The sequence below is a fragment of the Nomascus leucogenys genome, chromosome 3 (genome assembly GCF_006542625.1).
Source record: "Nomascus leucogenys isolate Asia chromosome 3, Asia_NLE_v1, whole genome shotgun sequence".
NCBI lineage: Eukaryota > Metazoa > Chordata > Mammalia > Primates > Hylobatidae > Nomascus > Nomascus leucogenys.
Genome location: NC_044383.1, coordinates 30,212,935 through 30,239,624, shown reverse-complemented (window position 1 = coordinate 30,239,624; position 26,690 = coordinate 30,212,935). Strand labels below are relative to the sequence as shown.

The 26,690-nt window shown below is 45.9% G+C and overlaps 1 protein-coding gene across 1 annotated transcript in view; it reads left to right on the top strand.

The window, feature by feature from the left end:
- PDCD11 (programmed cell death 11) overlaps positions 1–26,690 on the top strand; it is a 51,845-nt gene that overhangs the window by 2,287 nt on the left and 22,868 nt on the right. Inside the window, 17 exon segments of the mRNA XM_030807475.1 lie at positions 1,451–1,582; positions 4,189–4,356; positions 6,098–6,259; positions 8,796–8,919; positions 9,420–9,601; positions 12,504–12,611; positions 15,902–16,108; positions 16,752–16,876; positions 17,056–17,116; positions 17,791–17,937; positions 19,284–19,535; positions 20,596–20,736; positions 21,244–21,438; positions 22,339–22,509; positions 24,143–24,362; positions 25,442–25,591; positions 25,997–26,112. Of these exon segments, the coding sequence (XP_030663335.1) occupies positions 1,451–1,582; positions 4,189–4,356; positions 6,098–6,259; positions 8,796–8,919; positions 9,420–9,601; positions 12,504–12,611; positions 15,902–16,108; positions 16,752–16,876; positions 17,056–17,116; positions 17,791–17,937; positions 19,284–19,535; positions 20,596–20,736; positions 21,244–21,438; positions 22,339–22,509; positions 24,143–24,362; positions 25,442–25,591; positions 25,997–26,112 (2,661 nt within the window).

The window sequence follows — 26,690 nt, the reverse complement described above, 5'->3', positions numbered from 1 at the left end:
CCAAGAAGGCGGAGGTTGCAGTGACCCAATATTGTGCCACTGCTCTCCTGCCTGGGCAACAGAGTGAGACTCTGTCTCAAAAAACACACAAACAAAATAAATAAAGTGCTGTTCCTTGTTCTTAGACACTCTTTGCCATGTGCCATGTTGATTAAGGATGGAGAGGAAGCAGTTTTTTTTTTTTTTTTTTTTTTTTTTTTTTTTTTTTGAGACGGAGTCTTACTCTGTTGCCCATGCTGAAGTGCAGTGACATGGGTAGCTGGGATTACAGGTGCCTGCTACCATACCTGACTAATTTTTGTATTTTTGTTAGAGATGGGGTTTCACCATGTTGGCCAGGCTGGTCTGAGACTCCTGACCTCAGATGATCTGCCCACTTGACTTCCCAAAGTGCTGGGATGACAGGTGTGAGCCACTGCACCCAGCTGATGTTTTTGTTGTTTTTTCAAGAGATGGGGATAGATGATGTTTCACTCTGTTACCCAGGCTGGACTTAAACTCCTGGGCTCAGTCGATCCTCCCTCCTTAGCCTGCTGAGTAGCTGGAACAACAGGCATGTTCCACTGTGCCTGACTGATCATTGCATTTTTACAGGGATTCCTTGCCGTATGTAATGGTCAGAATTTGCATTAGACTTCACAGTTTCACCTAGACTAGGCTGTGCTCCAAATGCTTGGGGAAAGGGAACTAACATTTGAGTGTGTGGCTTTAGGTCTATATTACGTAATCTTTTCAACTGTACTATGAAGCAGTGATTGCAATTCCATGATGAGGAACAGTGTCTTGTTCTGTCGCCCAGGCTGGAGTGTGGTGTTGTGATCTCAGCTCACTGCAACCTCCACTTCCTGGTTCAAGCGATTCTCCTGTATCAGCCTACCAAGTACCTGGGACTATAGGTGTGTGCTGCCATGCTTGGCTAAATTTTTTTGTATTTTTAGTGGAAAAAAAATACAGCCTGTTGGCCAGGCTGGTCTTGAACTCCTAATCTCAAGTGATCTGCCCGCCTTGGCCTCCCAAACTGCTGGGATTACAGGCATGAGCCACTGTGCCTAGACTTTATATAATTTAGCTGAAACCACATAGCTTGTTATGGTGGAAAAGATGAAAATTTAACTTGGGTCTGTGTAACTCCGGTGTCCATTTTCATGCACTATTCTACATTGCTTCTCAAACTGGGGAACCCCAGTGTTCATCCCAGTCAAGAGGAAGAGCGCAAGAGAGAAGAGACTTTGGGAACATGAAGGAGTCTTCTCAGACCTTGGGCAGAGGGAGCATTGGCGGCCCCCCCACCCCTTTTTTTTAAGCAAGAATTAAAGGAACAATTGGGAGTGGGATGGGGTAGGGTGAAGGAGTAACAAAGCAAGGTGAGTGATGACCTGAAATAGAAGGGAAAAGTCAGATTGCTTCTTATTCTTTTAAGTCTTTGTGGGTTCCCCCTACCTGCTTCTAGATTTCTACTGAAGAGGGATCCACCAAAAGAAAAAAGAGCCAGAAGGGGCCAGCAAAAACAAAAAAGTTGAAAATCGAAAAGAGAGAAAGCATCAAGTCCGCAAGAGAGAAGTTTGAAATCCTTAGTGTTGAGGTTTGTTAAAGTTGGTTTTCATTTAAACAATTGACCTTGGTTGCTTAAGTTTGTGTGTGTTCTTTCTTTCTTCTTTCCTTCTTTTTTCCCTTAATTCCATTTTCCCCTGAATATATTATATTTCATGCGTGTGTGTATAGAGATTCTTGCAATATATGCTAAGGAGTGAGGATGATTTCCTTCTGTTGCTAACCGATGCCAGGAATCTTTTTTTTTCTTTGTATTTATTTATTATTTTCCAGAGACAGGCCTGACTCTGTTGCTTGGGCTGGAATGCAGTGGCATGATCATAGCTCACTTTAGCCTTGAACTCCTGGGCTCAAGCAATCTTCCTGCCTCAGCTTCTCCTGAGCAACTGGGACTACTAAAGGTGTGTGTCACCATGCCCAGCTAATATTTAAATCTTTTGTAGGGCTTGGATCTTGCTCTTTTGCCCAGGTTGGTCTCGAACTCCTGTGCTCAAGCAATCTTCCTGCCTCAGCCTCCCAAAGTGTTGGGATTATAGATGTGAGCTACCCACCGTGCCTGCCCCCTTTTTTTCCTTTAAAGCTGCCGCGGGCTTGTTTGTGTCCTCACAGGACTTGAGTTCTGATATATTCAGAGGTTAGAACGGACAGTAGCTTTAGCGGTCATTCTAATCTTACCCATTCATTTCATAGATGTGAAACCCATTTCCAAGAATTGAAGTGGTCTGACTGTGTTCCTTACATTTTTATTTTTTATTTTTTAATTTTTAAATTATTTTATTTTATTTATTTATTTATTTATTTATTTTGAGACGGAATCTCACTCTGTTGCCCAGGCTGGAGTGCAGTGGTGTGATCTCAGCTCACTGCAACCTCTGCCTCCTGGGTTCAAGTGATTCTCCTGCCTCAGCCTCCTGAGTAGCTGGGATTATAGGTGTTCCACCACGCCTGGCTAATTTTTGTATTTTTAATAGAGACGGGTTTCACCATGTTGATCAGGCTGGTCTGGAACTCCTGACCTCGTGATCTGCCCGCCTCGGCCTCCCAAAGTGCTGGAATTACAGGCGTGAGCCACCGCAGCCAGACTTCCTTACATTTTTAGATGATAACACCAATATATGTTAGTTGTAAAAAAAAGAAAAGTTAAATAACTTTGAAGGGGAACATTCAGATTTGGCTAGATTCAAAGTCAATATTTTGTTCTATATGATAAAAAAAATTGTTAGACTTGGTGCCAACATTAGAAAACTAAAATTTTTTTTTTTTTTTTGAGACAGAGTCTCGCACAATCGCCCAGGCTGGAGTGCAGTGGCGCCATCTCTGCTCTGCTTACTGCAAGCTCCGCTTCCCGGGTTCTCGTCATTCTCCTGCCTCAGCCTCCCGAGTAGCTGGGACTACAGGTGCCCGCCACCACGCCTGGCTGAGTTTTTGTATTTTTGGTAGAGATGGGGCTTCACCATGTTAGCCAGGATGGTCTCAATCTCCTGACCTCGTAATCCGCCCACCTCCGCCTCCCAAAGTGCTGGGATTCTGGGATTACAGGCGTGAGCCGCGGCACCTGGCCGAAAACTAAAAATTGTTTTTACATGAAAATGTGATTTCTGGCTTCTTGTAAAAATTTGAAAGTACTGACAGCACAAGGCCCGTATTCCCTCATGTTTGTAATGACAAGGAGCTGAGTAGTGGTTGTGCCCTTTAGACCTGGCATGGTCACTCCAGACTGCCATTGTCTCCTCTAGCTGGCTTCCTTCATTGTGTTGTCTGCCAGGCATTTGAGTTTGGGTTGCTCAGAATAATGTAAAAGGCAAAGGTGTCCTCCAGTATCCCAGTGCTGTTAACACTGTTGTATAATCTAGACCTTTTACAGTGCTCGGTCAGATATTTGAGAAGTTCACTGATATGTACACATGTGTATTTCTTTTCATTTATAAAATTCCTGTAGGTTTTTATTTTTTTTTTATTTTTGTTTTTTTATTTTCGAGACAGAGTTTCACTCTTGTTGCACAGGCTGGAGTGCAGTGGCATGATCTCAGTTCATTGCAACCTCCACCTCCCAGGTTCAAGTGATTCTCTTGCCTCAGCCTCCCGAGTAGCTGGAATTACAGGCACCTGCTACCATGCCCGGCTAATTTTTGTATTTTTAGTAGAGACGGGGTTTTGCCATGTTGGCCAGGCTGCTCTCGAGCTCCTGACCTCAGGTGATCCACCCGCCTTGGCCTCCCAAAGTGCTGGGATTACAGGCGTGAGCCACTGTACCCGGCCTATTTTTTATCTTTATTTTTTGAGATAGGGTGTCACTTTGTTGCCACGGCTGGAGTACAGCAGTGTGATCACGGCTCACTGCAGACTCAACCTCCTAGCTCAAGCGATCCACTCACCTCAGAGTACCTGCGACTACAGGCGTGTACCACTATGCCTGGCTAATCTTTTTTTTTGTAGAAACTATGTTGCCCAGGCTGGTCTCGAACTCCTGAGCTCAGGCAGTCCTCCTGCCTTGGCCACCCAAAGTATTGGAATTATAGGCGTAAGCCACTGTGCTCGGCCTTATAGCTTTTAAATTGAGACTAGAAGCCAGACCTTCCAACCTTCCCTATTGTTGTTCCTGTCCTTATCGTACACATTTCACTTTTTCTCTTCTAGTCCCTGTGTGAGGGAATGCGGATTTTGGGTTGCGTGAAAGAGGTGAATGAACTGGAACTGGTGATTAGTCTCCCCAATGGCCTCAAGGGGTTTGTGCAAGTCACTGAAATCTGTGATGCCTATACCAAAAAGCTGAACGAGCAGGTGACACAAGAACAACCTCTGAAGGTAAGGGAAATCCGAATGAAGCCTGTTATTGAAAATAAGTGGAACACAAATAGATGTAAAATTACAACTTTGCCAGGTGCTAAGAAGGGAAGGTGCAAGGTCCCATGAGAGTTTATCATAAAGGAATTTTTGACTAAGTCTGGGAGCCTGGAAAACTTTGTTGGGGAAGGGATGCTTAAGCTGAGATCTAAAGAATTAGGGTTCCCTAGATAAAGAAGGAAAGGCGTTCAGGCAGAAGCAATGTGATATATAACAGAGAGAAGGCTAGTATGGCTAGGTAAGGAGAGCAAGAGAGAGTGTGATGTGAGATGGGCAGGAGAGCCTGAATGGGGGCCAGGGCATATGCAGCCTTGTAGACCATTTTAAGAATTGTTTTTAAATTCTAGAATCAATGGGAAGTCCTTGAAATGTTCTCACTGGGGAACAGCATAGCATGTAGATTGAAGAGGCATGAGAAGTTGCTTAGAGACAAGTTAGGAGGCTCTTGTAGTGGTTCACGTCCTGAGATTGATGGTGACCTGGGTTCAGGATTTCCTGAGGACTGAGGAGGCAAAGTCATTGCTTGGTGATAAATTCAATATGGGTGGTGGGGCAGATAGAGGTGTCAGGGCTGAGTTCTGGGTTTCTGTTGTGCATGAGTTGATGCTTGGTCATGACATCCTGAGATAGGAAACCCTGAAGGGGACCTGGATTGGGAGAGATGATCATGATTTTTCAGTTTTTGAGACAGAGTCTCACTCTGTTGCCCAGGTTGGAGTACAGTGGCATGATCTCAGCTCACTGAAACCTCCGTCTCCTGGGTTCAAGCGATTCTCCTGCCTCAGCCTCCCCAGTAGCTGGGATTATAGGTGCCCGCCACCACACCCAGCTAATTTTTATATTTTCAGTAGAGACAGGGTTTCACCATGTTGGCCAGGCTCGTCTCCTGACCTCAGATGATCCACCTGCCTCAGCCTCCCAGAGTGTTGGGATTATAGGTGTGAGCCATCATGCCTGACCTATGATTTTTTTGTTTTGTTTTTTGTTTGTTTGTTTGTTTTTGAGATGGAGTCTCATTCTTTCGCCCAGGCTGGAGTGCAGTGGCATGATCTCAGCTCACTGCAACCTCCAGCTCCCAGGTTCAAGCAATTCTCCTGGCTCAGCCTCCTGAGTAGCTGGGATTACAGGCAAATGTCACCACACCCAGCTAATTTTTGTATTTTTAGTAGAGACAGGGTTTTACCATGTTGGCCAGGCTGGTCTCAAACTCCTGACCTCAGGTGATCTGCCTGCCTCAGCTTCCCAAAGTGCTGGGATTACAGGCATGAGCCACGACACCCAACCCTCAAGTGCTTTTTAATGGTCATGTAAGAGACTGCAAAACTGACCACTGGATTTAACAATATGGAACTCATTGGTGATTCTGTGGGGAGATAAAGTGGTGGAGTGAGAGGGGTGGAAAGCAGATTGCAGTGAGCCGAAGAGTGAGTAAGAGATGAAGTAGAGGCAGAAAGTGTAGACAACTCTTTTGACAAGTCATTTTACATGCCAGTTATGTGGAAATATTTGAAGGCCTTATGCTGAAATTCAAGACTGGCTAGGCCACAGACCCAACTTCCTTTGTGGATGGGGGGTTATTCCTCACTCACCTTTTGGGTTCTTTGGGGTCTGAGGATGAGAAGTCACTGAGCCAAAGCTGGGTAATGGATTTTTGGTTCAGGAGAAGGGTGTGTATCAGGTCTTTCTCATTTGTGTTATGCAGGACCTACTTCACTTGCCTGAACTTTTCTCACCTGGAATGCTGGTAAGATGTGTGGTGAGCAGTCTGGGCATCACAGACAGGGGCAAGAAGAGTGTCAAGCTGTCTCTGAACCCCAAAAATGTCAACAGAGTGCTGAGTGCTGAGGCCCTGAAGCCTGGCATGGTAGGTATCTAGGGTCGGGGAGGAAGAGTGGCAATGTGCCTTCTCCCTGCCTCCGAGGGAGTGTGGTCTAGGCAACCTTTTACTTTCAGCTCAACTGTTACACATAGGAGTGGTTCTTTTTCTAGAAGGAAGGTTTCTTGGGTTCTTTGGGTACTTAATGGACATTGAAGACTTGAACCTAATCATTACATTGGAGAAGAGAAAAGAGAAAGCAAGTCCAAATTTCTTTTTTTTTTTGAGTCAGAGTTTTGCTGTTGTTGCCCAGGCTAGAGAGCAATGGTGTGATCTCGGCTCAGCACAGCCTCCACCTCCTGGGTTCAAGCAATTCTCCTGCCTCAGTCTCCTGAGTAGCTGGGGTTACAGGCATGCATCATCAAGCCCAGGTAATTTTATATTTTTAGTAGAGACTGGGTTTCTCCATGTTGGTCAGGCTGGTCTCGAACTCCCGACGTCAGGTGATCTGCCTGCCTTGGCCTCCCAAAGTGCTGGAATTACAGGCGTGAGCCACCGTGCCCTGCTAAGCAAGTCCAAATTTCACTGGTGGCAAAGAAAAATGCCTCCGGGAAGCCTTAGCAGGAGACTTGGTGATGGTGAGAAGGAGTTCCTCATAGTGCTTTACTTACTGAAATTTCCTCACAGATTCGGTCTTTTACAAAGGCTTCTGGCATTTGTGTAGAATGCTTGAAAGCTGCTCTCTGAAAGCAGGTGACGGGGTAGTCAGCTAAGTTAGTCTATCAGCTGTATTGGATATCTCACTACTTTGTGTTCAGTCCTGTGGAGATTCAGGAGATGTTAGTCCCGGCTCAGAGCCTGCAAGTCTAGTAGGTACAAAAGAGTAAATTTACACTCATATAGATAATATAAGTGCTCTTGTAATTAAGAGGATGGAGATCAATATGATCTTTGCAATGTTGGTTAGAAGCAGTAGGATTTAGGAAAGGCCTAGAAAGTTTGGTAGGATTTAGTTGGATAAAAAGGGAATAAAAAGCGGCCGGGTGTGGTGGCTCACGCCTGTAATCCCAGCACTTTGGGAGGCCAAGGCAGGCGGATCACAAGGTCAGGAGTTTGACACCAGCCTGACCAACATGGTGAAACCCTGTCTCTACTAGAAATATAAAAATTAGCTGGGCATTGTGGCGGGCGCCTGTAATCCCAGCTACTCAGGAGGTTGAGGCAGGAGAATCACTTGAACCCAGGAGGCGGAGGTTGCAGATCGTGCCATTGCACTCTAGCCTGGGTAACAGAGCGAGACTCCATCTCAAAAAAAAAAAAAAAAAAAAAGGAATAAAAGTAAGTTAAATTGCAGGAAATTGAAAAATGTCAAGAGCCTACTATATGACAGGTGACGTTTGGGGCACTTTGATGAAATTCTCACAGCAACCCTGTGAGGCAGATTGATATTATTCCTTATACATTTGAAAAAATGGACTCAGAAAGGTTTAAGTGACTTACCAAAGACCAGATAGCTAGTAAGTTTCAGAGCCACACTGCTTCCCATGTAACATGAAGGAGATTGGCAGTATTTTTGTTTTTGAGATGGAGTCTTGCTTTGTTGCCCAGGCTGGAGTGCAGTGATCCTGGCTCACTGCAACCTCCACTCCCGGGTTCAAGCAGTTCTTCTGCCTCAGCCTCTCCAGTAGCTGGGATTACAGGTGCATACCACCATGCCGGGCTAATTTTTTTATTTTTAGGAGAGACGGGGTTTCACCATGTTGTCCAGACTGGTTTCGAACTCCTGACCTCAGGTGATCCACCTGTCTCGGCCTCCCAAAGTGCTGGGATTACAGGCATGAACCACCACGCCCTGCTAGCAGTATTTTTTTAATGTCTTGGAGGTGCTCAGAAAAGACATACTATGACAGTTAGAAGGGTAGTACTGGATTCTGTCCGTAGTCCTGGCTCTGGGAGTGCCCTTGCAGGGTCTAGCAGTTCATTTCTGTTTGCATAATGTAAAAATCTGCTATCTTTTTTTTTTAAAGACAGTCTTACTCTGTTGCCCAGGCTGGAGTGCAGTGGCATGATCTCTTCTCACTGCAACCTCTGCCTCCTGAGTTTAAGCAATTCTTCTGCCTCAACCTCCTGAGGCAGGGATTACAGGTGCCATGCCTGGCTAATTTTTGTATTTTTAATAGAGACGGGATTTCACCATGTTGGCCAGGCTGGTCTCAAACTCCTGACCTTAAGTGATCTGCCTGCCTCGGCCTTCCAAAATGCTGGGATTACAGGCGTGAGCCACCGTGCCCGGCCGAAAGTCTGCTATCTTTTGAAACCACTCGAGGCAAGAGGCTCTTCTATATCGTTCCATCATTCAGCTGTGTTAAACATTCCTCATTGCCTGGCAACCCTCAGCTCCTTCAAGCTTGGAAGTATTGAATTTGATGTCTGCCGTCTAGTGGGATTGTGGCTTAAAGTTTAATGTGGGGGTGGGATAGTGGCAGAGTGTGAGCTTAGTGGCAGGAACATTCAAGTTTGGATGTTTTGTGTGTGTCCCATTACCTTTGAATTGGAACTGTTGGGACTACTTTCTCTTCCCCAGCTACTTACAGGTACCGTATCCAGCCTGGAAGACCATGGCTACCTAGTGGACATTGGTGTTGATGGGACCAGAGCTTTTCTGCCACTGCTGAAAGCCCAGGAGTACATCAGACAGAAGAACAAAGGTGAGGGCAAGAAAAGGGGCCAGTACATGGTGGTGAGGTGGTACATGTGGGGATTATATTTAAGTGCCATTTTGATGAGAAACATGACAGAATGGTGACCCTGAAGGTGCTGTGGCTTTGGTAAAACCAGCACTTAATCCTAGTTAATAGGAAAGGAAAGATGTATGAAGGGCCAGCGAGTGGCAGGGTCTCACTAAGATCTGATGGAACAGTGTCAGTTTTTCTAACCTGGAAGATTCCACTGCAATTTGGGCCCCCATGGCTTCTGAACCAGCAGTCTCCTGGCTTGTGTATTTTTGTGTGGTAATTGAATTCCAGATCAATTAGGATAACTTTGTTTCCTTCTTGTAGTTGGCCCCTTAGAGATTGGGAATGTGGGGAGTAATTGATGCTAACTGGGCAGGTAGGCCATGGGTCTTTTCAAGTATTACTTGGGCCCGCGTTAAAAGTCCTTCTCATAGAGACATTTTTCCTTTTGGGGTCTGGGTCTGGGCTTACAGGTGCTAAACTAAAGGTGGGTCAGTACCTGAACTGCATCGTTGAAAAGGTGAAAGGCAACGGAGGAGTTGTTAGTCTGTCTACTGGTCACTCAGAGGTTTCTACTGCCATTGCTACTGAAGAGCAGAGCTGGAACCTTAATAACTTGCTACCAGGACTGGTGGTCAAAGCTCAGGTACAGAAGGTAAGCTGTTCATTGCTACTACTGCTTTTTAAAATAAAAATAATTCTTTTCAAAATACTAAATGCATAAAGTCTAAAAATACTATTTGATAAGGGTGGTCACTAGTCACTTATGCCCGTTGAGCACTTCACATGTGGCCAGTGTCACTTGTTGAAATGATAATATTTTGGATATATTAGGTTAAAAAACTATACTAAAAAGTCTTTTGTTTCTTTGTAGTTTCTAAAATGTGACTGCTAGAAAACTTAAAATTACATGTGTGACTGGCATTGTATTTCTGTTGGACAGTGCTGATCTAAAAGGTCAAATGGAATTAAAAGGTTTATAATGAAGAACTTATCCGTCATAACCTCCATCTTTAACTCTTTTAGCTTATCTTTTGAAATTTCTCTGCATATTTTTGAGTAATAAGCTTCTGCTGGTATCTCTTGATTTTTCAATCTTAGGGCATTGAGTTTTAACTTTTTATCAAGGTAGAAAGGATTTTGGTCTCTCTTTTTTTAATTAAAAAAATATATATATTTTCCCAGCACTTTGGAGGCTGAGGCGGGCTGATCACGAGGTCAGTAGATCAAGACCATCTTGGCTAACACGGTGAAACCCCGTCTCTCTAAAAATACAAAAAATTAGCTGGGCGTGGTGGTAGGTGCCTGTAGTCCCAGCTACTCGGGAGGCTGAGCAGGAGAATGGCGTGAACCCAGGAGGTGGAGCTTGCAGTGAGCCGAGATTGTGCCACTGCACTCCAGCCTGGGTGACTGTGCGAGACTTCGTCTCAAACAAACAAACAAAAATATGTATATATATATTTTATAGAGATGAAGTCTTACTATGTTGCCCAGGCTGGTGTTGAACTCCTGAGCTCCAGTGATCCTCCCACCCTGGCGCCCCAACGTGCTGGGATTACAGGCATGAGTGACCTTGCCCAGCATACTAGCATGACTTTCTTTTTTTTATTTGAGATGGAGGCTCGCCCTGTTGCCCAGGCTGGCATGCAGTGGCACGATCTGGAATCACTACAACCTCTGCCTCCCAGATTCAAGTGATCCCACTGCCTCAACCTCCCAAGTAGCTGGGACTACAGGCATGCACCACCACACCCAGCTGGTTTTTGTATTTTTAGTAGAGACAGGGTTTCACCATGTTGGCCAGGCTTGTGTCAAACTCCTGACCTTAAGTGATCTGCCTGCCTGGGCCTCCCAAAATGCTGTGATTACAAGTGTGAGCCGCCACACCTGGCCTACTATGACCTTGAACAGCTTTTTTTCCCTTGGAAAGCAGTCAGCTTTGTTTTTGTCATTTGTGAAATTCTCTTCCTATCAGTATTTTTGCCTATACCTTCAACTTATTTTCCACTCACTACAATTCTGCATGCTTTCAAACCCTTTAAGTAAACTACAAGTTTCTTTTTCCTCCCACCTAGAACCCTTTTTAATGTCCTCATGCTCTAGGATGGACTAGTTGCTCTGTAGGGCTCCTGCATAGCCGGTATCCTAGGACTTCCCTTTTGCTGTCTCCTCTGTCTGTATTGGAGCCTTCTTTGGTCCCATGTATTCTTCTTTTTGGGTTTACTCCCTCGTTTTACTGTGGCACATTATCCAGAATCATCCTGGGAGAGCCTTTCAACTTTAACTTCCAATTCTCTAGGAAGTTTTTGTTTAGATTGCCATATTATGAGTGAGGTACTAAAAAACTGTGAGCAAGTCTATGTGCCTGTGTGGGATTGTTGACTGTTTTTTTAATTTTTATAATTTTTATAATTATTTATTTATTTATTTTTGAGACAGAGTCTTGCTCTGTCACCCAGGCTGGAGTGCAGTGGCATGATCTCGGCTCATTGCAACCTCCGCCATCCAGGTTCAAGTGATTCTCCTGCGTTAGCCTCCCGAGTAGCTGGGACTACAGGCACCCACCACCACACCTGGCTAATTTTTGTATTTTTGTAGAGACAGGGTTTCACTGTGTTGGCCAGGCTGGTCTCAAACTCCTGAGCTCAGCTGGTCCACCTGCCTCAGCCTCCCAGAGTGCTAGGATTATAGGCATGAGCCACTGTGCCTGCCTTCTTGTTGACTGTTTAACTTTCCTGTCAGGAACAGGACTAGCTGATTTAATTTGGGCAGCCTCCTAATGTGATTGTTATAGGTCTTCTCTGGCATGTTAGATTTCTCTAGAAAGGATTTGGCAGTCTCCGCCCACGAGGGTCTAAGCCTGGCTGCCCGAGAATGAGTATGAGAAAGGGGCTGGATATTTACATGATATTTAGAATTTAATTGACATGAGAATATTTACATGATATTTAGAATTTAATTGACTTTTTCAGAATTTGCACTTTTCCTGTTTTTTGATTCTGGTAAAAGTTTTCCCAGATAATAGGTTTCGTATTTTCCGGGGAGGTAAGAGAGAGGACTTAGTTCTCTGATTTCATTCATCTCCTTCACCACTATCTTTTGAGGAGATTGTCACTTTTCACTTTTTGGTGACTCTATAAGGGTGACTTGGCTTGCTTATGGTCAGTATCTCCCTTTTGCAAGCATTTGAGTTTTACCTTCCTATACTGGGCAAATATCTAAGTTAGTAACAATCCATTCCAGTTGTCAGGCTGGCAGTTCCCCAAGGATACATGTACAAAGCTCCTTCCATCCCATGGAGGACTCCCAGAGAGTGGGAGGACTGATGTCCTCTCTTAGCTGGAAGGGAGGTGAGCCTACTAAGGAAGGAAACAGCCAGTGCAGGAATTGTTCTGCCAGTTATTTTTATAGGAAGAAAAGATTGATAAGAGTTAGCTGGGAGAGGAGAGATACACAGTTAGGGATAATATGGCATTGAGTGTTTACTGTGAGCAGTGTTTCACATTCCTGGTTCTTTCAAATAACTTCTTTTTATAACTTGTTCTGTTTATTTCTAGGTGACTCCATTTGGCCTTACGCTAAACTTCCTCACATTCTTCACAGGCGTGGTTGACTTTATGCACCTGGATCCCAAGAAAGCTGGAACCTATTTCTCAAATCAGGCAGTAAGAAATGTTGAGCCTATATTTTCTTGATTCCAATTGTGGTCCATTTGCTGTCCAGTATCACAGGTAGCTACAGGGAGGTCCTAGGACTGCATGCATACAGGTATGCAGAGAGGAGATGAGAGGAATAATGAAAAGTGTTATGGAGGCCAGGCGCGGTGGCTTACGCTTGGAATCCCAACACTTTAGGAGGCAAGGTGGACGGATCACTTAAGGTCAGGAGTTCAAGCCCAGCCTGGCCAACATGGTGAAACCCCGTCTCTACTAAAAATACAAAAATTAGCCAGACGTGGTGGCACTTGCCTGTAGTCCCAGCTACTCAGGAAGGTGAGGCAGGAGAATCACTTGAACCCGGGAGGCTGAGGTTGCAGTGAGCTGAGATTGTGCCACTGCACTCCAGCCTAGGCAACAGAGCGAGACTCCATCTCAAAAAAAAAAAAAAAAGTGTTAAGGAAGTAAAGTAAGAAACTCTCAGTGGCTGAACTGAAATTAGAGAAGGAGCAGGTGGAGAAGAAGGCAACTTTTAGTTTTTACTTCATAGTCTTCCATATAGTTTGATTTTGTTTTCCTTTGGTAGTATTAGTTTTTTTGTTTTTATAATTTAAACTAGTTTAGAAGAATATTTAACATAGGAGAATAAGATATGTTTAAACAGCAAAAGGTGATTTTAAAAGTTGTATGAGTAGTATAGATCCAATTTTGAAAAAAATTTTAAAAAGTACCTCTGGTTAAAATACTGGAATATTATGCAATCAGGTGTTAATAGTGATGAATTCTGGGTGATTTTTCTGTTCTTTTCTTTTCTTTTCTTTTTTCTTTTTTTTTTAAGACAGGGTGTTACTCTGTCACCCAGGCTGGAGTGCAGTGGCGCAAACACGGCTTACTGCAGCTTCAATGTCCTGGACTCAATTGATCCTCCCACCTTAGTCCTCAGAGTAGCTGGGACCACAGATGCATGCCACGATGCCTGGCTAATTAAAAAAAAATTTTTTTAGGCCAGGTGTAGTGGCTCACGCCTGTAATCCCAGCACTTTGGTAGGCCGAGGCGGGAGGATCACAAGGTCAGGAGTTCAAAACAAACCTGGCCAGCATGGTGAAACCCCATCTCTACTAAAAATAAAAATAAAAAAAATTAGCCAGACCTGGTGGTGCGTGCCTGTAGTCCCAGCTACTCGGGAGACTGAGGCAGGAGAATCGCTTGAACCCAGGAGGCAGAGGTTGCAGTGAGCCGAGATTGTGCCACTGCACTCCAGCCTGAGCGACAGAGTGAGACTCTGTCTTTAAAAAAAAAAAAAAAAAATTTTACAGGCGAGGTCTCGCCATGTTGCCCAGACTGGTTTTGCACTCCGGGGCTCAAGGAGTCCCCCCACCTTGGCCTCCCAAAGTGCTGGGATTACAGGTATGAGCCACAACCCTGGCTCTGCTCGTATTTAAATATTCAAATTTCCTACAATGAACATGGATATTTGGGAAGAAAATCTTAATATATGTTATTCAGAATTTTTTAGAATTCTGAAATGATTTCTTTTTTTAAATAGTAATGTGTGCTATAGATAATTTATTTATTTATTTATTTTTTGAGACAAGGTCACACACTATTGCCCAGAGTGGAGTACAATGGCACAATCACGGTTAATTGCAACCTCAACCTCCTGGGTTCAGGCAATCCTCCCACCTCAGCCTCCTGAGTAGCTGGAACTGCGGATGCATGCCACCACGCCCAGCTCATTTTTGCTATGTTTTGTAGAGATGGGGTCTCGCTGTGTTGCTCAGGCTGGTCTTAAACACCTAGGCTCAAATGATCCTCCTGCCTAGGCCTCCTGAAGTGCTGGGATTATAGGCTTCAGCCACTACCACTAGCTGAGAATTTTTTTTTTTTTTAAGTGAAACTAGGATTTTCTACTACCTTGTGATAATACTGTTAATATTTTCCTAAACCTCTTTTTAGTAATTTTTTTCACCCTATAACCATTTGTGTGTGGAGTTTACATCTTTTAATGTTGTGATGAGATCAGGCTTTTTCTGTTAGTTTCAGAGGGGCCTTGGGTGTAGTGACACCAGTACATGGTTTCTGTTGTATTACAGATACATCAGCTCCTTGGTGTTGAGGGGACATCTGGTATATAGTTTTCTGGCCTTGAGTAAACTTTCTGGCTAATTTTTATTTATCTATTTTATTATTATTTTTTGAGACAGGATCTCACTCTGTCACCCAGACTGGAGTGCAGTGGCACGATCATCACTCACTGCAGTCTTGACCTCCTGGGCTCACTCAGGTGATTCTCCTGCCTCAGCCTCCCAAAGTGGTGCACGCCACCATGCTTGGCTAACTTTTTTTTTTTTTTTTTTTTTTTTTGAGACTGAGTCTTACTTTGTCACCCAGGCTGGAGTGCAGTGGCACAGTGTTGGCTCACTGCAACCTCTGCCTCCCCATTTTAAGTGATTCTTGTGCCTCAGCCTCCTGAGTAGCTGGAATTACAGGTACGTACCACCATGCCCGGCTAATTTTTTTTTGAAACGGAGTCTTGCTCTGTCGCCCAGGCTGGAGTGCAGTGGCGTGATCTCGGCTCACTGCAGTCTCCGCCTCCTGGATTCAAGCGATTCTCCTGCTTCAGCCTCCTGAGTAGCTGGGATTACAGGTGTGTGCCACCACACTCAGCTAATTTTTTGTATTTTTAGTAGAGACGGGGTTTCACTGTGTTAGCCAGGGTGGCCTTGATCTCCTGACCTCGTGATCTGCCTGCTGCCTGCCTCGGCCTCCCAAAGAGCTGGGATTACAGGCATCAGCCACCGCTTCCACCCTAACTTTTTTTTTTTTAAACTAGAGATGAGATTTAGCCATGTTGGCTGGGCTGTCTCAGACTCCTGATCTCAAGTGATCTGCCCACCTCAGACTCCCAAAGTGCTGGGATTACAGGCATGAGCCATCATCCCCAGCCTATTTTTGTATTTTTGTTGAGACAGGGTTTCACTATGTGCTCAGACTGGTCTCTAACTCCTGAGCTCAAGTGATCCACCTGCCTTGGTGTCCCAAAGTGCTGGGATTACCAGTGTGAGCCACCCATACCTGGCTTGAGTAAGCTTTGATTTAGTCATACATAGTCCCTATGGGACATTTTGACTTTTCTGCATGCTGCTTGAGTATGGAAGCCAGTTTGAGTACTTACATACTAAGGATGTGAGTACTCACATACCTGGTTAGCATGTGGAGAGGCTTGATGCCTGGAAGGTCTGCTCTAGGGTGCTCCTGTGTGCCTCCTCGTGCTCACCCTGTCCTTCCTTTTGTCTAGGTGAGGGCCTGCATCCTCTGCATCCATCCTCGAACCAGAGTTGTGCGCCTGAGCCTGCGCCCCATCTTCCTACAACCTGGACGCCCACTCACCCGACTCTCTTGCCAGAACTTTGGAGCAGTGCTGGATGATGTTCCTGTCCAGGGTTTTTTCAAAAAGGCTGGGGCCACATTTAGGCTGAAGGATGGGGTTCTGGCCTATGCCCGGGTAAGGAGGCCTCTTTGTTTGGTCAGGGATCTTATCACTGGAAGGACTTTTGGAGCACAGGGGGCCATTTCTGCTTCTTTCATCCCTTGATGCTAGTTTAAAATTTTTGGATATTGCAGTTCTAATTCCTGTTCATAGTGATTAGAACAATGTCTATTGACTGTATTAGGATGCCTTAGAACCAGCTTGCCATATCTGATACTTGGTTAATGGTTAAGTATAAGGATGAGTTAGGATCCAGACCAGGGCCCAGCAGAGTTTTTCTTAAAGGGCTGGGTCATAAATACTTTAGGCTGTGGTTCCTGTGGTCTCTGTCCTAATTGTTCAACGCTACTGTTATGGCATGAAAGCAGCCATAGACAGTACGTAAATGAATGGATGGCTGTATTCCAGTACAACTTCTATTTACAAAAACAGGCACTAGGCACAGTTGACTGACCTATGTTCTGGACTTTCCCTGACCTTACTGAAATTCTGTGATGATAAAGAGCAGTTTTTTAGTGTAAAGAATTACTTAACCAGGCAATCAAAGTACTGTTTTTATGGTACATGATAAGTGTTGAGTCCTCTCTATGGGCTGTAAGGTCTCATTGGCTCAGACCTGTTGTCCCTGGCTTGTCCTCAATCACTTGGTACTTTGCAGCTCAGCCATCTCTCTGATTCTAAGAACGTCTTCAATCCTGAGGCCTTCAAGCCAGGGAACACTCACAAGTGTAGAATTATTGACTACAGCCAAATGGATGAACTGGCCTTGCTCTCTCTACGAACGTAAGTCTGTCATTAACAGGTAGGGGTGTAGAGATGTGCACCTGTACATGTTCATATTCCATTTCTCCTGGCTGTGCTTGGGGAGGGTTTTCTTTCTTGCCAGCATGACTGTGGTAGCCCTGAATTTTAGGCAACCTCTGCCCTAGTTTATTTAATTCTGTGTTTTCTCCTTGTCCTAGGTCTATTATTGAAGCTCAGTACCTTAGATATCATGACATCCAGCCTGGGGCAGTGGTAAAGGTAAGACCTCAAGCATATAATTAGGTAGTCCCTCACCATCAGGCGTTGTTTAGTTCACACACAGGTGACTGTCAGCCTGTTAGTCCTCATGTTAACACATTGAATGTCATGTTCCTTGCCTCTGCCTGTTGACTAGAATTTCTTTCTCTTTCTTTGGGTAACTCATAATTAATTGCAAGGTAAGATCTTACTAGCACCACCCAGCTACACAAAGGCAGTAGATCATAAATCCTGAGATTTGGGATTTGATGGTGGTTAGTAGACCAGATCAAAAGTTAGTCCTGTGATCATTGATCTACCTGGGATATTAGTGAGAAGCCAGTTCCAGATACCTGTCCTCTCCAACCATTTGGCTCTAATCGAGCAGCCCCCTTTGTATGTAGAGTTTATTCCTTAGGAGACCTTGACATAGTCCCTTCCTTTGGGGAATGTATTTTAAGGCACACAGAAAGCACATGCTCACACAGAAAGATGTGAAGGCTCCCATAAATAAAGCCGACAGAATAATCCAGCTCAGTGTGGGGTGTGTGCTTCACCCATGTGCCATCTGGAATAGCAGGCACAGTTAGCCCAGGAAGGTGGTTGTGAAGGGGAGGTGTGACATGCCTTGTTGTAAGAGGTGGGGGAAAGGCCATTCTTGAGACATTGCGGCAGCTTATCTTTGGATTCTCTAGGGCACAGTGCTAACCATAAAGTCATATGGGATGCTGGTGAAGGTGGGCGAGCAGATGAGGGGCCTGGTACCTCCCATGCACCTGGCTGACATCCTGATGAAGAATCCGGAGAAGAAGTACCACATCGGGGATGAGGTCAAGTGCCGGGTGAGCCTCCTGAAGGGTCTCTTGGGGTTTTGGCTAGGTGGGAAGAGAGCAGTTCTCAACTGAAGTTTCTGCCTTTTTCCACAAAGTGAGTGTGTAATGTCTGTAGTGTGTCTTGTGCTGTACCTGGCATTGGGAAGAGAAAAGTAAGTCCCCGTTTTGTGTAGTATAATTGGGAGTCAAAATATTCATACGTGAAGAGAGAGCAAGCCAGCCTGTGATCTTTTGCCATGTGGCTTGGTGCAGGTTGTGTGCTGTAGTCACACCTGAGAAAGGGGAGGTGAGGGTGGGCTGGAGCAGCCAGAATTGTTGACGTTATCAATAGCGACTGCCACTAACAGGTATTCTGTGCCAGTTTCTATGCTAGGCTTGTGACAGGCATTATTTCATTTAATCCTTGAAACAACCCAAACAATTAAGTACTATTAGCTTCATTTTGTGGGTGGGGAAATTAAAGCTTAGGAAAGCCAACTGTCTTGCCCAGAGTCACACAGCTAATACATGGCAGAACCAGTTTTCAAATTCAGCTCTGTATGACAATAATGTTTTCTAGATTTCTGGCAGAGGTGGAACTTGAACTAAAAAGGATAGGTAGGATTTGGAAGGTTGGGGAGAGCAAAGGGTGTGTTCCAGGCACAGAAATAGCCCTGGCAAAGCTGCCAAAACATGGGTGATTTATGACAAAGGCTCGAATCCCAAGGAAAGCTTCATAGGGTTGTGAAGATTCAACATGATGATGCACACAAGAGTGCTCCACGGGCAGGCACTCAGCATGTTACATTTTCCTGTATTCATTTTATCTCATCATTATTGATTCAGCAGAGGTAATGATTGCCCATTGGTGCAAAATTTTACAGTAGTGGGATCAAGGGTTAAAAATAGTTTTTCTGTCTTTAAGGAGGTGACCTTCTGAGGGGGTGAAAGACAGTTGCATCTCCATCTTATTTCATAGCTAATAAACAGCAGTACTAAGGTGGTAAATTGGTTCATCATTGGTTCTGTTAGACTAGATGCAAAGCCCACTAGGAAGGAGCCAAGATGGTGTAGAAGTTAGTGTAATCAAGATTCCATAGAGGTGCTGTAAGATAATTAATGTTGCTTCATGGTCAGGAGAGGGTAGTTTGCGGCAATTTATGGGAGGAATTACATTTGAAATAGTGATTTGTATGCTCCAGATTGTCATACAGCAGGAGGCAGGAAGAATCTGCCACTGAGATGATTAGAGGAAAAGCTATAGCAGGTTCTTGGGGAATGGCCCCGTGGCTTTTGGGTTTAAGAGGTTGCAGAGACCAGCTCAGTGGCTCTCATGATAACAGATAACTTGATGACAGCCTGTGTTCCTCCCCTAGGTTTTGCTTTGTGACCCTGAAGCCAAGAAGCTGATGATGACCCTGAAAAAAACCCTGATTGAGTCCAAACTACCTGTCATTACCTGCTATGCCGATGCCAAGCCTGGTCTGCAGACACATGGCTTCATAATCAGGGTCAAGGACTATGGCTGCATTGTTAAGTTCTACAACAATGTGCAGGGACTGGTGCCCAAGCATGAGCTCAGTACCGAGTATATCCCTGACCCGGAGAGAGTTTTTTACACTGGCCAGGTAACCCTTCCCCTAGACAGGTCCCCTTTACCCTTGGTGACCCCATAAACACAAATATGAAGGATGGTAAGTAGTGGGGCTGCCTTTAAGAGGCTGAGGAAGAGAGCACATGGGGCAGTGGGTGTGAGCCGGCTAAATGGAGGAGATGGGGAACAGAACAGAGAGAAAGCCTGGCGGGGTTCAACAGAAGCTGGCAAGCTGATGGATCTCAGGCACACATGGAAGAGGTCAGTCTTTACCTGTAATAAACCTGTGCCTCTCATATCAGAAATTGTTTTGAGGTCACTGTCACCACATGGGGGCAGTGCTGTAAAACTAGTGAGTCTTGTTATCACTAGGAAAAACACTTTTTTATTCCTTTAAATGACTTTAAACAGATAGATAATAATTGTACATATTTATGGGGTACAATGTGATATTTCTTTTTTCTTTTCTTTCTTTTTTTTTTTTTTTTTTTTTGAGACAGAGTTTCCCTCTGTCACCCAGGCTGGAGTGCAATGGCGTGATCTCAGCTCACTGCAACCTCCACCTCCCAGGCTCAAGTGATTCTCGTGCTTCAGCCTCCCAAGTAGCTGGGACTACAGGCATGTGCCGGCATGCCTGGCTAATTTTTGTATTTTTAGTAGAGATCGGATTTCACCATGTTGGCCAGGCTGGTCTCGAACTCCTGGCTTCAAGTGATCAGCCCGCCTTGGCCTTTGAAAGTGCTGGAATTACAGGCCTGAGCCACTAAGCCTGGCCACCATGTGATATTTCAGTACATGCTTACAATGTGTAATGATCAAACCAGGGTAATTAGCATCTCCATCACCTCAAAGAGAAAAATAATTTTTAAGACTTGGATTGTACAAAAAAAGTTACTTATGTCTTCCCTTTATCCCAAAGGCTACCCTGGGGGATTGTGTAGCTCTCAGTGTATTTCTTCTTTTCACTGCCTCCTGATCTGATCCAAAGGCTCGGTAGATCTCTCAACGCCTCTGCAGCAGTAGTGGAGGGCACGCTGCAGGGCCTGCAAGGCTTGCTGGGAGGAGTTGGCCAAGCCTGTGTGGTTTCTTGCCAGGTGGTGAAGGTTGCCGTGTTGAACTGTGAGCCATCCAAAGAGAGGATGCTCTTATCCTTCAAGCTGTCGAGTGATCCAGAGCCAAAGAAAGAGCCTGCAGGACACAGTCAGAAGAAAGGAAAAGCCATTAACATTGGGCAGGTACGTGGACTTCTCTGGACAAGCTATTTTATGTTACAGTGGCAGAGAGCAGGGCACCACTAACCCGTGGCGTATTGGAACCCATGAAGCGGAAAGATAGAGGTAGCTAGATAAGATTTTGGGGCTAGAGGGGTTCACACGCATTCCTTCCTGTGTGTCAGAACAAATGGAAGCTGTCCATGAAAGTCCTGTTACAGTGAAGCTTTTCAGCAATGGGTTTCTGACCTCTTTCCTCTCGGGTCCCTAGGGCCAGCCTGCAGTTCTGGCTTTCCTGGGGCTCCATGGAGGGACTTGAGAGAGGAGTGCGATGGGTCCACACATGAGTCCTGGTGCATGTGCATGTGCATGCATGCTGGGTGGTTGGGGTGGTGGGTGGGGTTTGGAAGAAAGCTGCCTCTTAGAGATCCTTGGTGCCGGAGTTTGATGCCTCCAAGCCCTGCCTGATCCAGACCAGGTTGTTCTCTGTTCATGACAAGTGCTGTTTTTGTCTTTCTCTTCCCTGGGTAGTTGGTAGATGTGAAGGTTTTAGAGAAGACCAAAGATGGGCTGGAGGTGGCTGTCCTGCCTCACAGCATCCGTGCTTTCCTCCCCACGTCTCATCTGTCGGACCACGTTGCCAACGGCCCATTGTTACATCATTGGCTCCAGGCAGGTGACATCCTTCACAGAGTCCTGTGTCTGAGCCAGAGCGAGGGGCATATTGTATCCTTGACTGGTATCTGTGGAGCAGAGGAAGGTCGGGGGCCATGGGTGCTCGGATGGGAAATTCTGGGGAAATTAGACAGCTATTTGACCTCAGAAATACCTCCACAAAACCAAACCAGTGACGAAGCCTGTGCTATGGAAAGTAAGAGCAGGCCTGAGTAAGTGCTGCTAGCAGATGCCAGTGGTCAGGGCGGAGTAGCCTGAAAGGTTGCAGAGAGGAGGACTCTCGGGGGCTGGAGAAGGAGGCCCAGTGGGGTGCTCGGGAGCACATCTAGTTTTCTTGGGGCTTTCAGTGCTTGCCCCTTGGGTTAGAACAATTAATAAGGTGGCTTCTGTCCCCCTTTCCTCTTTTTTTTCCCCCTATGCCTTCTCTCCTGGGGCTATAGGCTCAGGAATATTCCCTTTGGTCTTTGCATGGGTGCTTTGAAGGAGCTTCTCACAGAATGTAAAGTTCATTCTCCTTGGAGTAAAAATGGGCAGAGGAGGGAAAATAAGTTCATCAGTGTGAAGAGGGAGTAGTGGAGGATTGTGTGATGGCTGATCCAGCTGCCAGACCAGGGGGATGAGCCATCCCTTTTTGGTCTCCTCTAGTAATCTGCAGATTAGTGAATCGGGAATGGAATAAAACCGTGATTCTCAGCTGTAGTGTGCAGTTGGGCCATGCAGATGGCTGGGCCACACCAAAGTTTCTAATTCAGTAGATCTAGGTGGTGCTTGAGAACTTGCATTTCTCCTAAGTTTCAGGCGATGTTGATGCTGCTGGTCTGCACACTTAGAGAATCGCTGTAGGAGCAGAGATCAGCCTGCAGTTCTGTCTTTCTCTGTGGAGAAAGGAGATGGGAGAGATGGACATTTCATCTGCCCTTTCTGGAACATTCCTTGATGAAGTACCACTAGCTTCTTTGCAGGAAGCCAGCCTTGGTCTCCACAGTAGAAGGTGGCCAGGATCCCAAGAACTTCTCAGAAATCCATCCTGGAATGCTGCTCATTGGTTTTGTGAAGAGCATCAAGGACTATGGCGTGTTCATCCAGTTCCCCTCAGGTCTTAGCGGACTGGCCCCAAAAGCTGTAAGTTCTACTCCATGTACAAGGGCTTTGAGGAGAGATACAAGGTCACAGAACCTGAGGGCGGGTGGGGAGGAGTAGGATACTTTATTTATTTATTTATTTTTTTGAGACAGTCTCATTCTGTCGCCCAGGCTGGATTGCAGTGGTGTGATCTCTGCTCACTGTAACCTCCGCCTCCTGGGTTCAAGCGATTTTCCTGCTTCTGCCTTCCAAGTAGCTGGGATTACAGGTGCCCACCAGCATGCCCGGCTTTTTTTTTTTTTTTTTTGGATAGTAGAGACAGAGTTTTACCATGTTGGCCAGGCTGGTCTTGAACTCCTGACCTTAAGTGATCCACCTGCCTCAGCCTCCCAAAGTGCTGTGATTACAGGTGTGAGCCACCGCACCCGGCCAAGGATACTTTACTCTTTTGAAAGATTTTCACGGGTACCTCTTAAGGTGTGTGTGACATAAAGGCACCTGGGAGGGGTGAGTGCAGCTGAGCTTTTGGCCCATGTTCCTCTTGCCCAGCTGTGTGACCATCTGGAGGAAGGGACACCTTTCCCACTCCACACTACACATTGAAGGCCTTGGTCTCCAGTGTGAAGATGACTGCACTTGTTTTTATGCTCTCAGCACATTTAGACAGGGAAATTGATCATCCTGAGCTACTGAGTACAGGTTTTGCAGACTTCTGAGGTTTTTAAGGTGTTAAGGGACCAGAATGTCCTTGAAATTATTACCCCCCCCACCCCATCCCCATGTCATTGAGTCCTGCACTTTCAGATGGGAACAATCCCAGCAGTCCCCTAGCAGAGCCTCCTGGTGTGCCTGGCATGTCAGCTGAGGCCTAGAGGGGGGATGGGACTCACCAAAGTCAATGAAGACAGCCGAGCAAATGGCGTGCAGCTGATTGCTGCTGCAGATCATTCATCAGTATTTCTTCCCCTCTGTAGGCCTGTCTCCCTGGTGTTTTGCCTGGGAAAATCTCATTTGCATCCCCTGCCAGAAACATTTTAAAAATGGGAGCAGAGGGGAGAGCCCCAGAAACAAGCCCAGTGAGGGGCAGAGGGTTCCCGTGGGTTGTTAGGGGTGAGGACAGCCCTGGTGTCTGCCTGGCTTGCTGTGAATGTGCCTTCTTGACTGGGTGCCCTCTCCTGGAGGCTCTGTTTTTTTTTGTTTGTTTTTGTTTTTTTTTTTGAGATGGAGTCTCACTCTGTCGCCCAGGCTGGAGTACAGTGGTGCAGTCTTGGCTCACTGCAACCTCTGCCTCCCAGATTCAAGTGATTCTTCTGCCCCAGCCTTCCGAGTAGCTGGAATTGCAGGTGCATGCCACCACTCCTGGCTAATTTTTGTATTTTTAGTAGAGTCAGGGTTTCACCATGTTGGTCAGGCTGGTCTGGAACTCCTGACCTCATGATCCGCCCGCCTCGGCCTCCCAAAGCGCTGGGATTACAGGCGTGAGCCACCACTCCCTGCCAATCCGGAGGCTCTGTTTTTATGGAAAGGGAGTGGAGCTGTGTTCAGAGAGGGCTTGGGGGAGCTTCCTGGGCCCCATTTCCCCCCACTCACATACCCCTTTCCAGGGACATCAAGTGGGTTGTCTTAATGAAGACCTTTCCTCTTCTCATCTGCTGCCTGTTCTTCTCTTCAGATCATGAGTGACAAATTTGTGACCTCCACAAGTGACCACTTTGTTGAGGGCCAGACAGTAGCGGCAAAGGTGACCAATGTGGATGAGGAGAAGCAGCGGATGCTGCTTTCACTGAGGCTGTCGGACTGCGGTCTGGGGGACTTGGCCACCACCAGCCTCCTCCTCCTGAGTCAGTGCCTGGAGGAGCTGCAGGGCGTGCGCAGCCTCATGAGCAACCGAGGTGGGGCACCTGTGGGGCAGGGGAGGCGGGCCAGGGGTGGGAGTATGTGTTGTAAATTACACCTGTTGTTAGGTGAGTTGTTGGGCTTCCCAGAACATAAGAAAAAAAAAATTTGGTTAACTTTTTTTTTTAATGGAAGTATGACCTGCATAAAGTGCACAATTTTATTATTAATATTATTATTTATTATTGAGACTGAGTCGCACTCTGTCACCCAGGCTGGAGTGCGGTGGCGCGATCTTGGCTCACTGCAACTTCCACCTCCCAGGTTCAAGCGATTCTCCTTCCTCAGCCTCTGGAGTAGCTGGGATTACAGGCATCTGCCACCATGCCTGGCTAATTTTTGTATTTTTAGAGAAGGCAGGGTTTCACCATGTTGGCCTGGCTGGTCTCGAACTGCTGACATCAAGTGATCCATCCGCCCTGGCCTCCCAAAGTGCTGGGATTACAGGTGTGAGCCACTGCGTCCGGCCAAAGTGCACAGTTATGTGTGCAGCTCAATAAATGTTTATATTACACCCCTTTAAGATAAAGGTCATTGCGAGCATCCTAGATGTCCCCTTCTCCCCACTGCCAGTCCAGAGTCAAAATTTCCCTTAGTTCTGTGGCTTTATATTTGCATTTGTTGTGAATTCACTTGCCTTTTCACCTTTCATTCCTTTGTTCAGCAGATGAAATGGAACTGGGACCTGCCAGGCTTTGTGAGGGGTTATTATTCTGACCCTCTTAGACTTTGAACCATTGTGTGGGGTTGTTGTAACTTTAACGGAATTTCATAGCAGGAGGCTTGAGAGGGGACAGTGAAAATTCAGAAACCAAAGGAAAGCCTGTCTTCCTGGTATTTGTTGGCTACTCCCATGAATTATGGTCAGGTAGGATTATTAGCAAGGGGCTTAGGTCTGTCTGCTTGTGACAAGAGTTTTCATGGATACTGAACATTTTTGCAGAAAGTGATTTTACCTTGTCAGTGGTTCCAGTGCTCCACTGTCCTCCGTTGTGATAGCACACTGCCAGAGGAAAAGAACAGTGAGAGCGTTGTTTCATGGTACTAATCCGTGTTTCCCTTGGGTCTCTGGCAGACTCTGTGTTGATCCAGACACTGGCTGAGATGACCCCAGGAATGTTCCTTGACCTAGTGGTGCAGGAGGTGTTGGAAGATGGCTCTGTGGTATTCAGTGGGGGTCCAGTGCCTGACCTGGTCCTGAGAGCCAGCAGATACCATCGCGCAGGTGAGTGCTTCTGTCTTACCCATTGTGGTTGGTGGGAGGACCCTTTGCCCATTGCTCCCTCTCCTGGATATAGAATTTCTAAATACTTAGGGTACATGAGTTGATTCGGTAGAGATTTTTGGCATGCCTATCTTGTGTGAATGCAAAGGCTTAGGTATGAATCCTTTAATTGTTACAATTGGGTAAATCTAGATTTTTATATATTAGGTTACATAAATTAAGGCCTACCTGAACTTGAACTATGGGAGATAGACCTTTGATTTCCGTAATTATGACCCGTATGGACCCAGGACATGTGTCCTCTTTGCTTTTTTGGATCTAAGGGGTAGCAACTACATGTGAGAGGTGCTGCTCTCCCTTCACCCTGTTCCAGAAGGATAATCACACTGTGGTTCTGCACTGCAGGGCAGGAGGTGGAATCTGGGCAGAAAAAGAAGGTTGTAATCTTAAATGTTGATCTTTTGAAGTTGGAAGTGCACGTTTCCCTTCACCAGGACTTGGTGAATAGAAAAGCTAAAAAGGTAAGCTTGCTCCTGACTTCCATTTCCATGGTTTCACATGATGCACCCTTCAACCCCACTCCAGTTCAGGGATTCCAACTCAGATTCCTGTAGCAAGGGTAGCCCTCTGTGTGGAGGGATCCAGGACACCCCCAGTTTAGACCTCTTGTCCTGGTGTGGTTCATAGTGCTGACTTCTGTTCTGGTTCCGGTGATAAGTTTCATGGGCACTCCCATGTCTTTAGGGCCAGACAGATAAATAGTGTGCAGGAGTGGAGCTGGCTATGTGGGTAGGGAGTGGCTGGCCTGGGACTCTGACGAGCTGGAGAGTGCATGCCCAGCCCGCGTGGGGCCGAGACTGTTCAGTCCCGCCCAATTGTTGCCGGATGGGAATCTGGGGCTACTGCTGCTAAATCTTTGATTTTTAAGAGAAGGCAGAATTTGGATTTTTATTTGAAATAAGAGCTGAAAATGTTGGAAACTTTTTTTTTTTTAAAAACATCCCATGAGCCAAACAGCATGTCTGTGGGCAGTTCAGACCTCCAGGCTGTGCATCCACACCCTCGCCTGCCTTGTCTTCTGGACACTTTTGTGTGACAT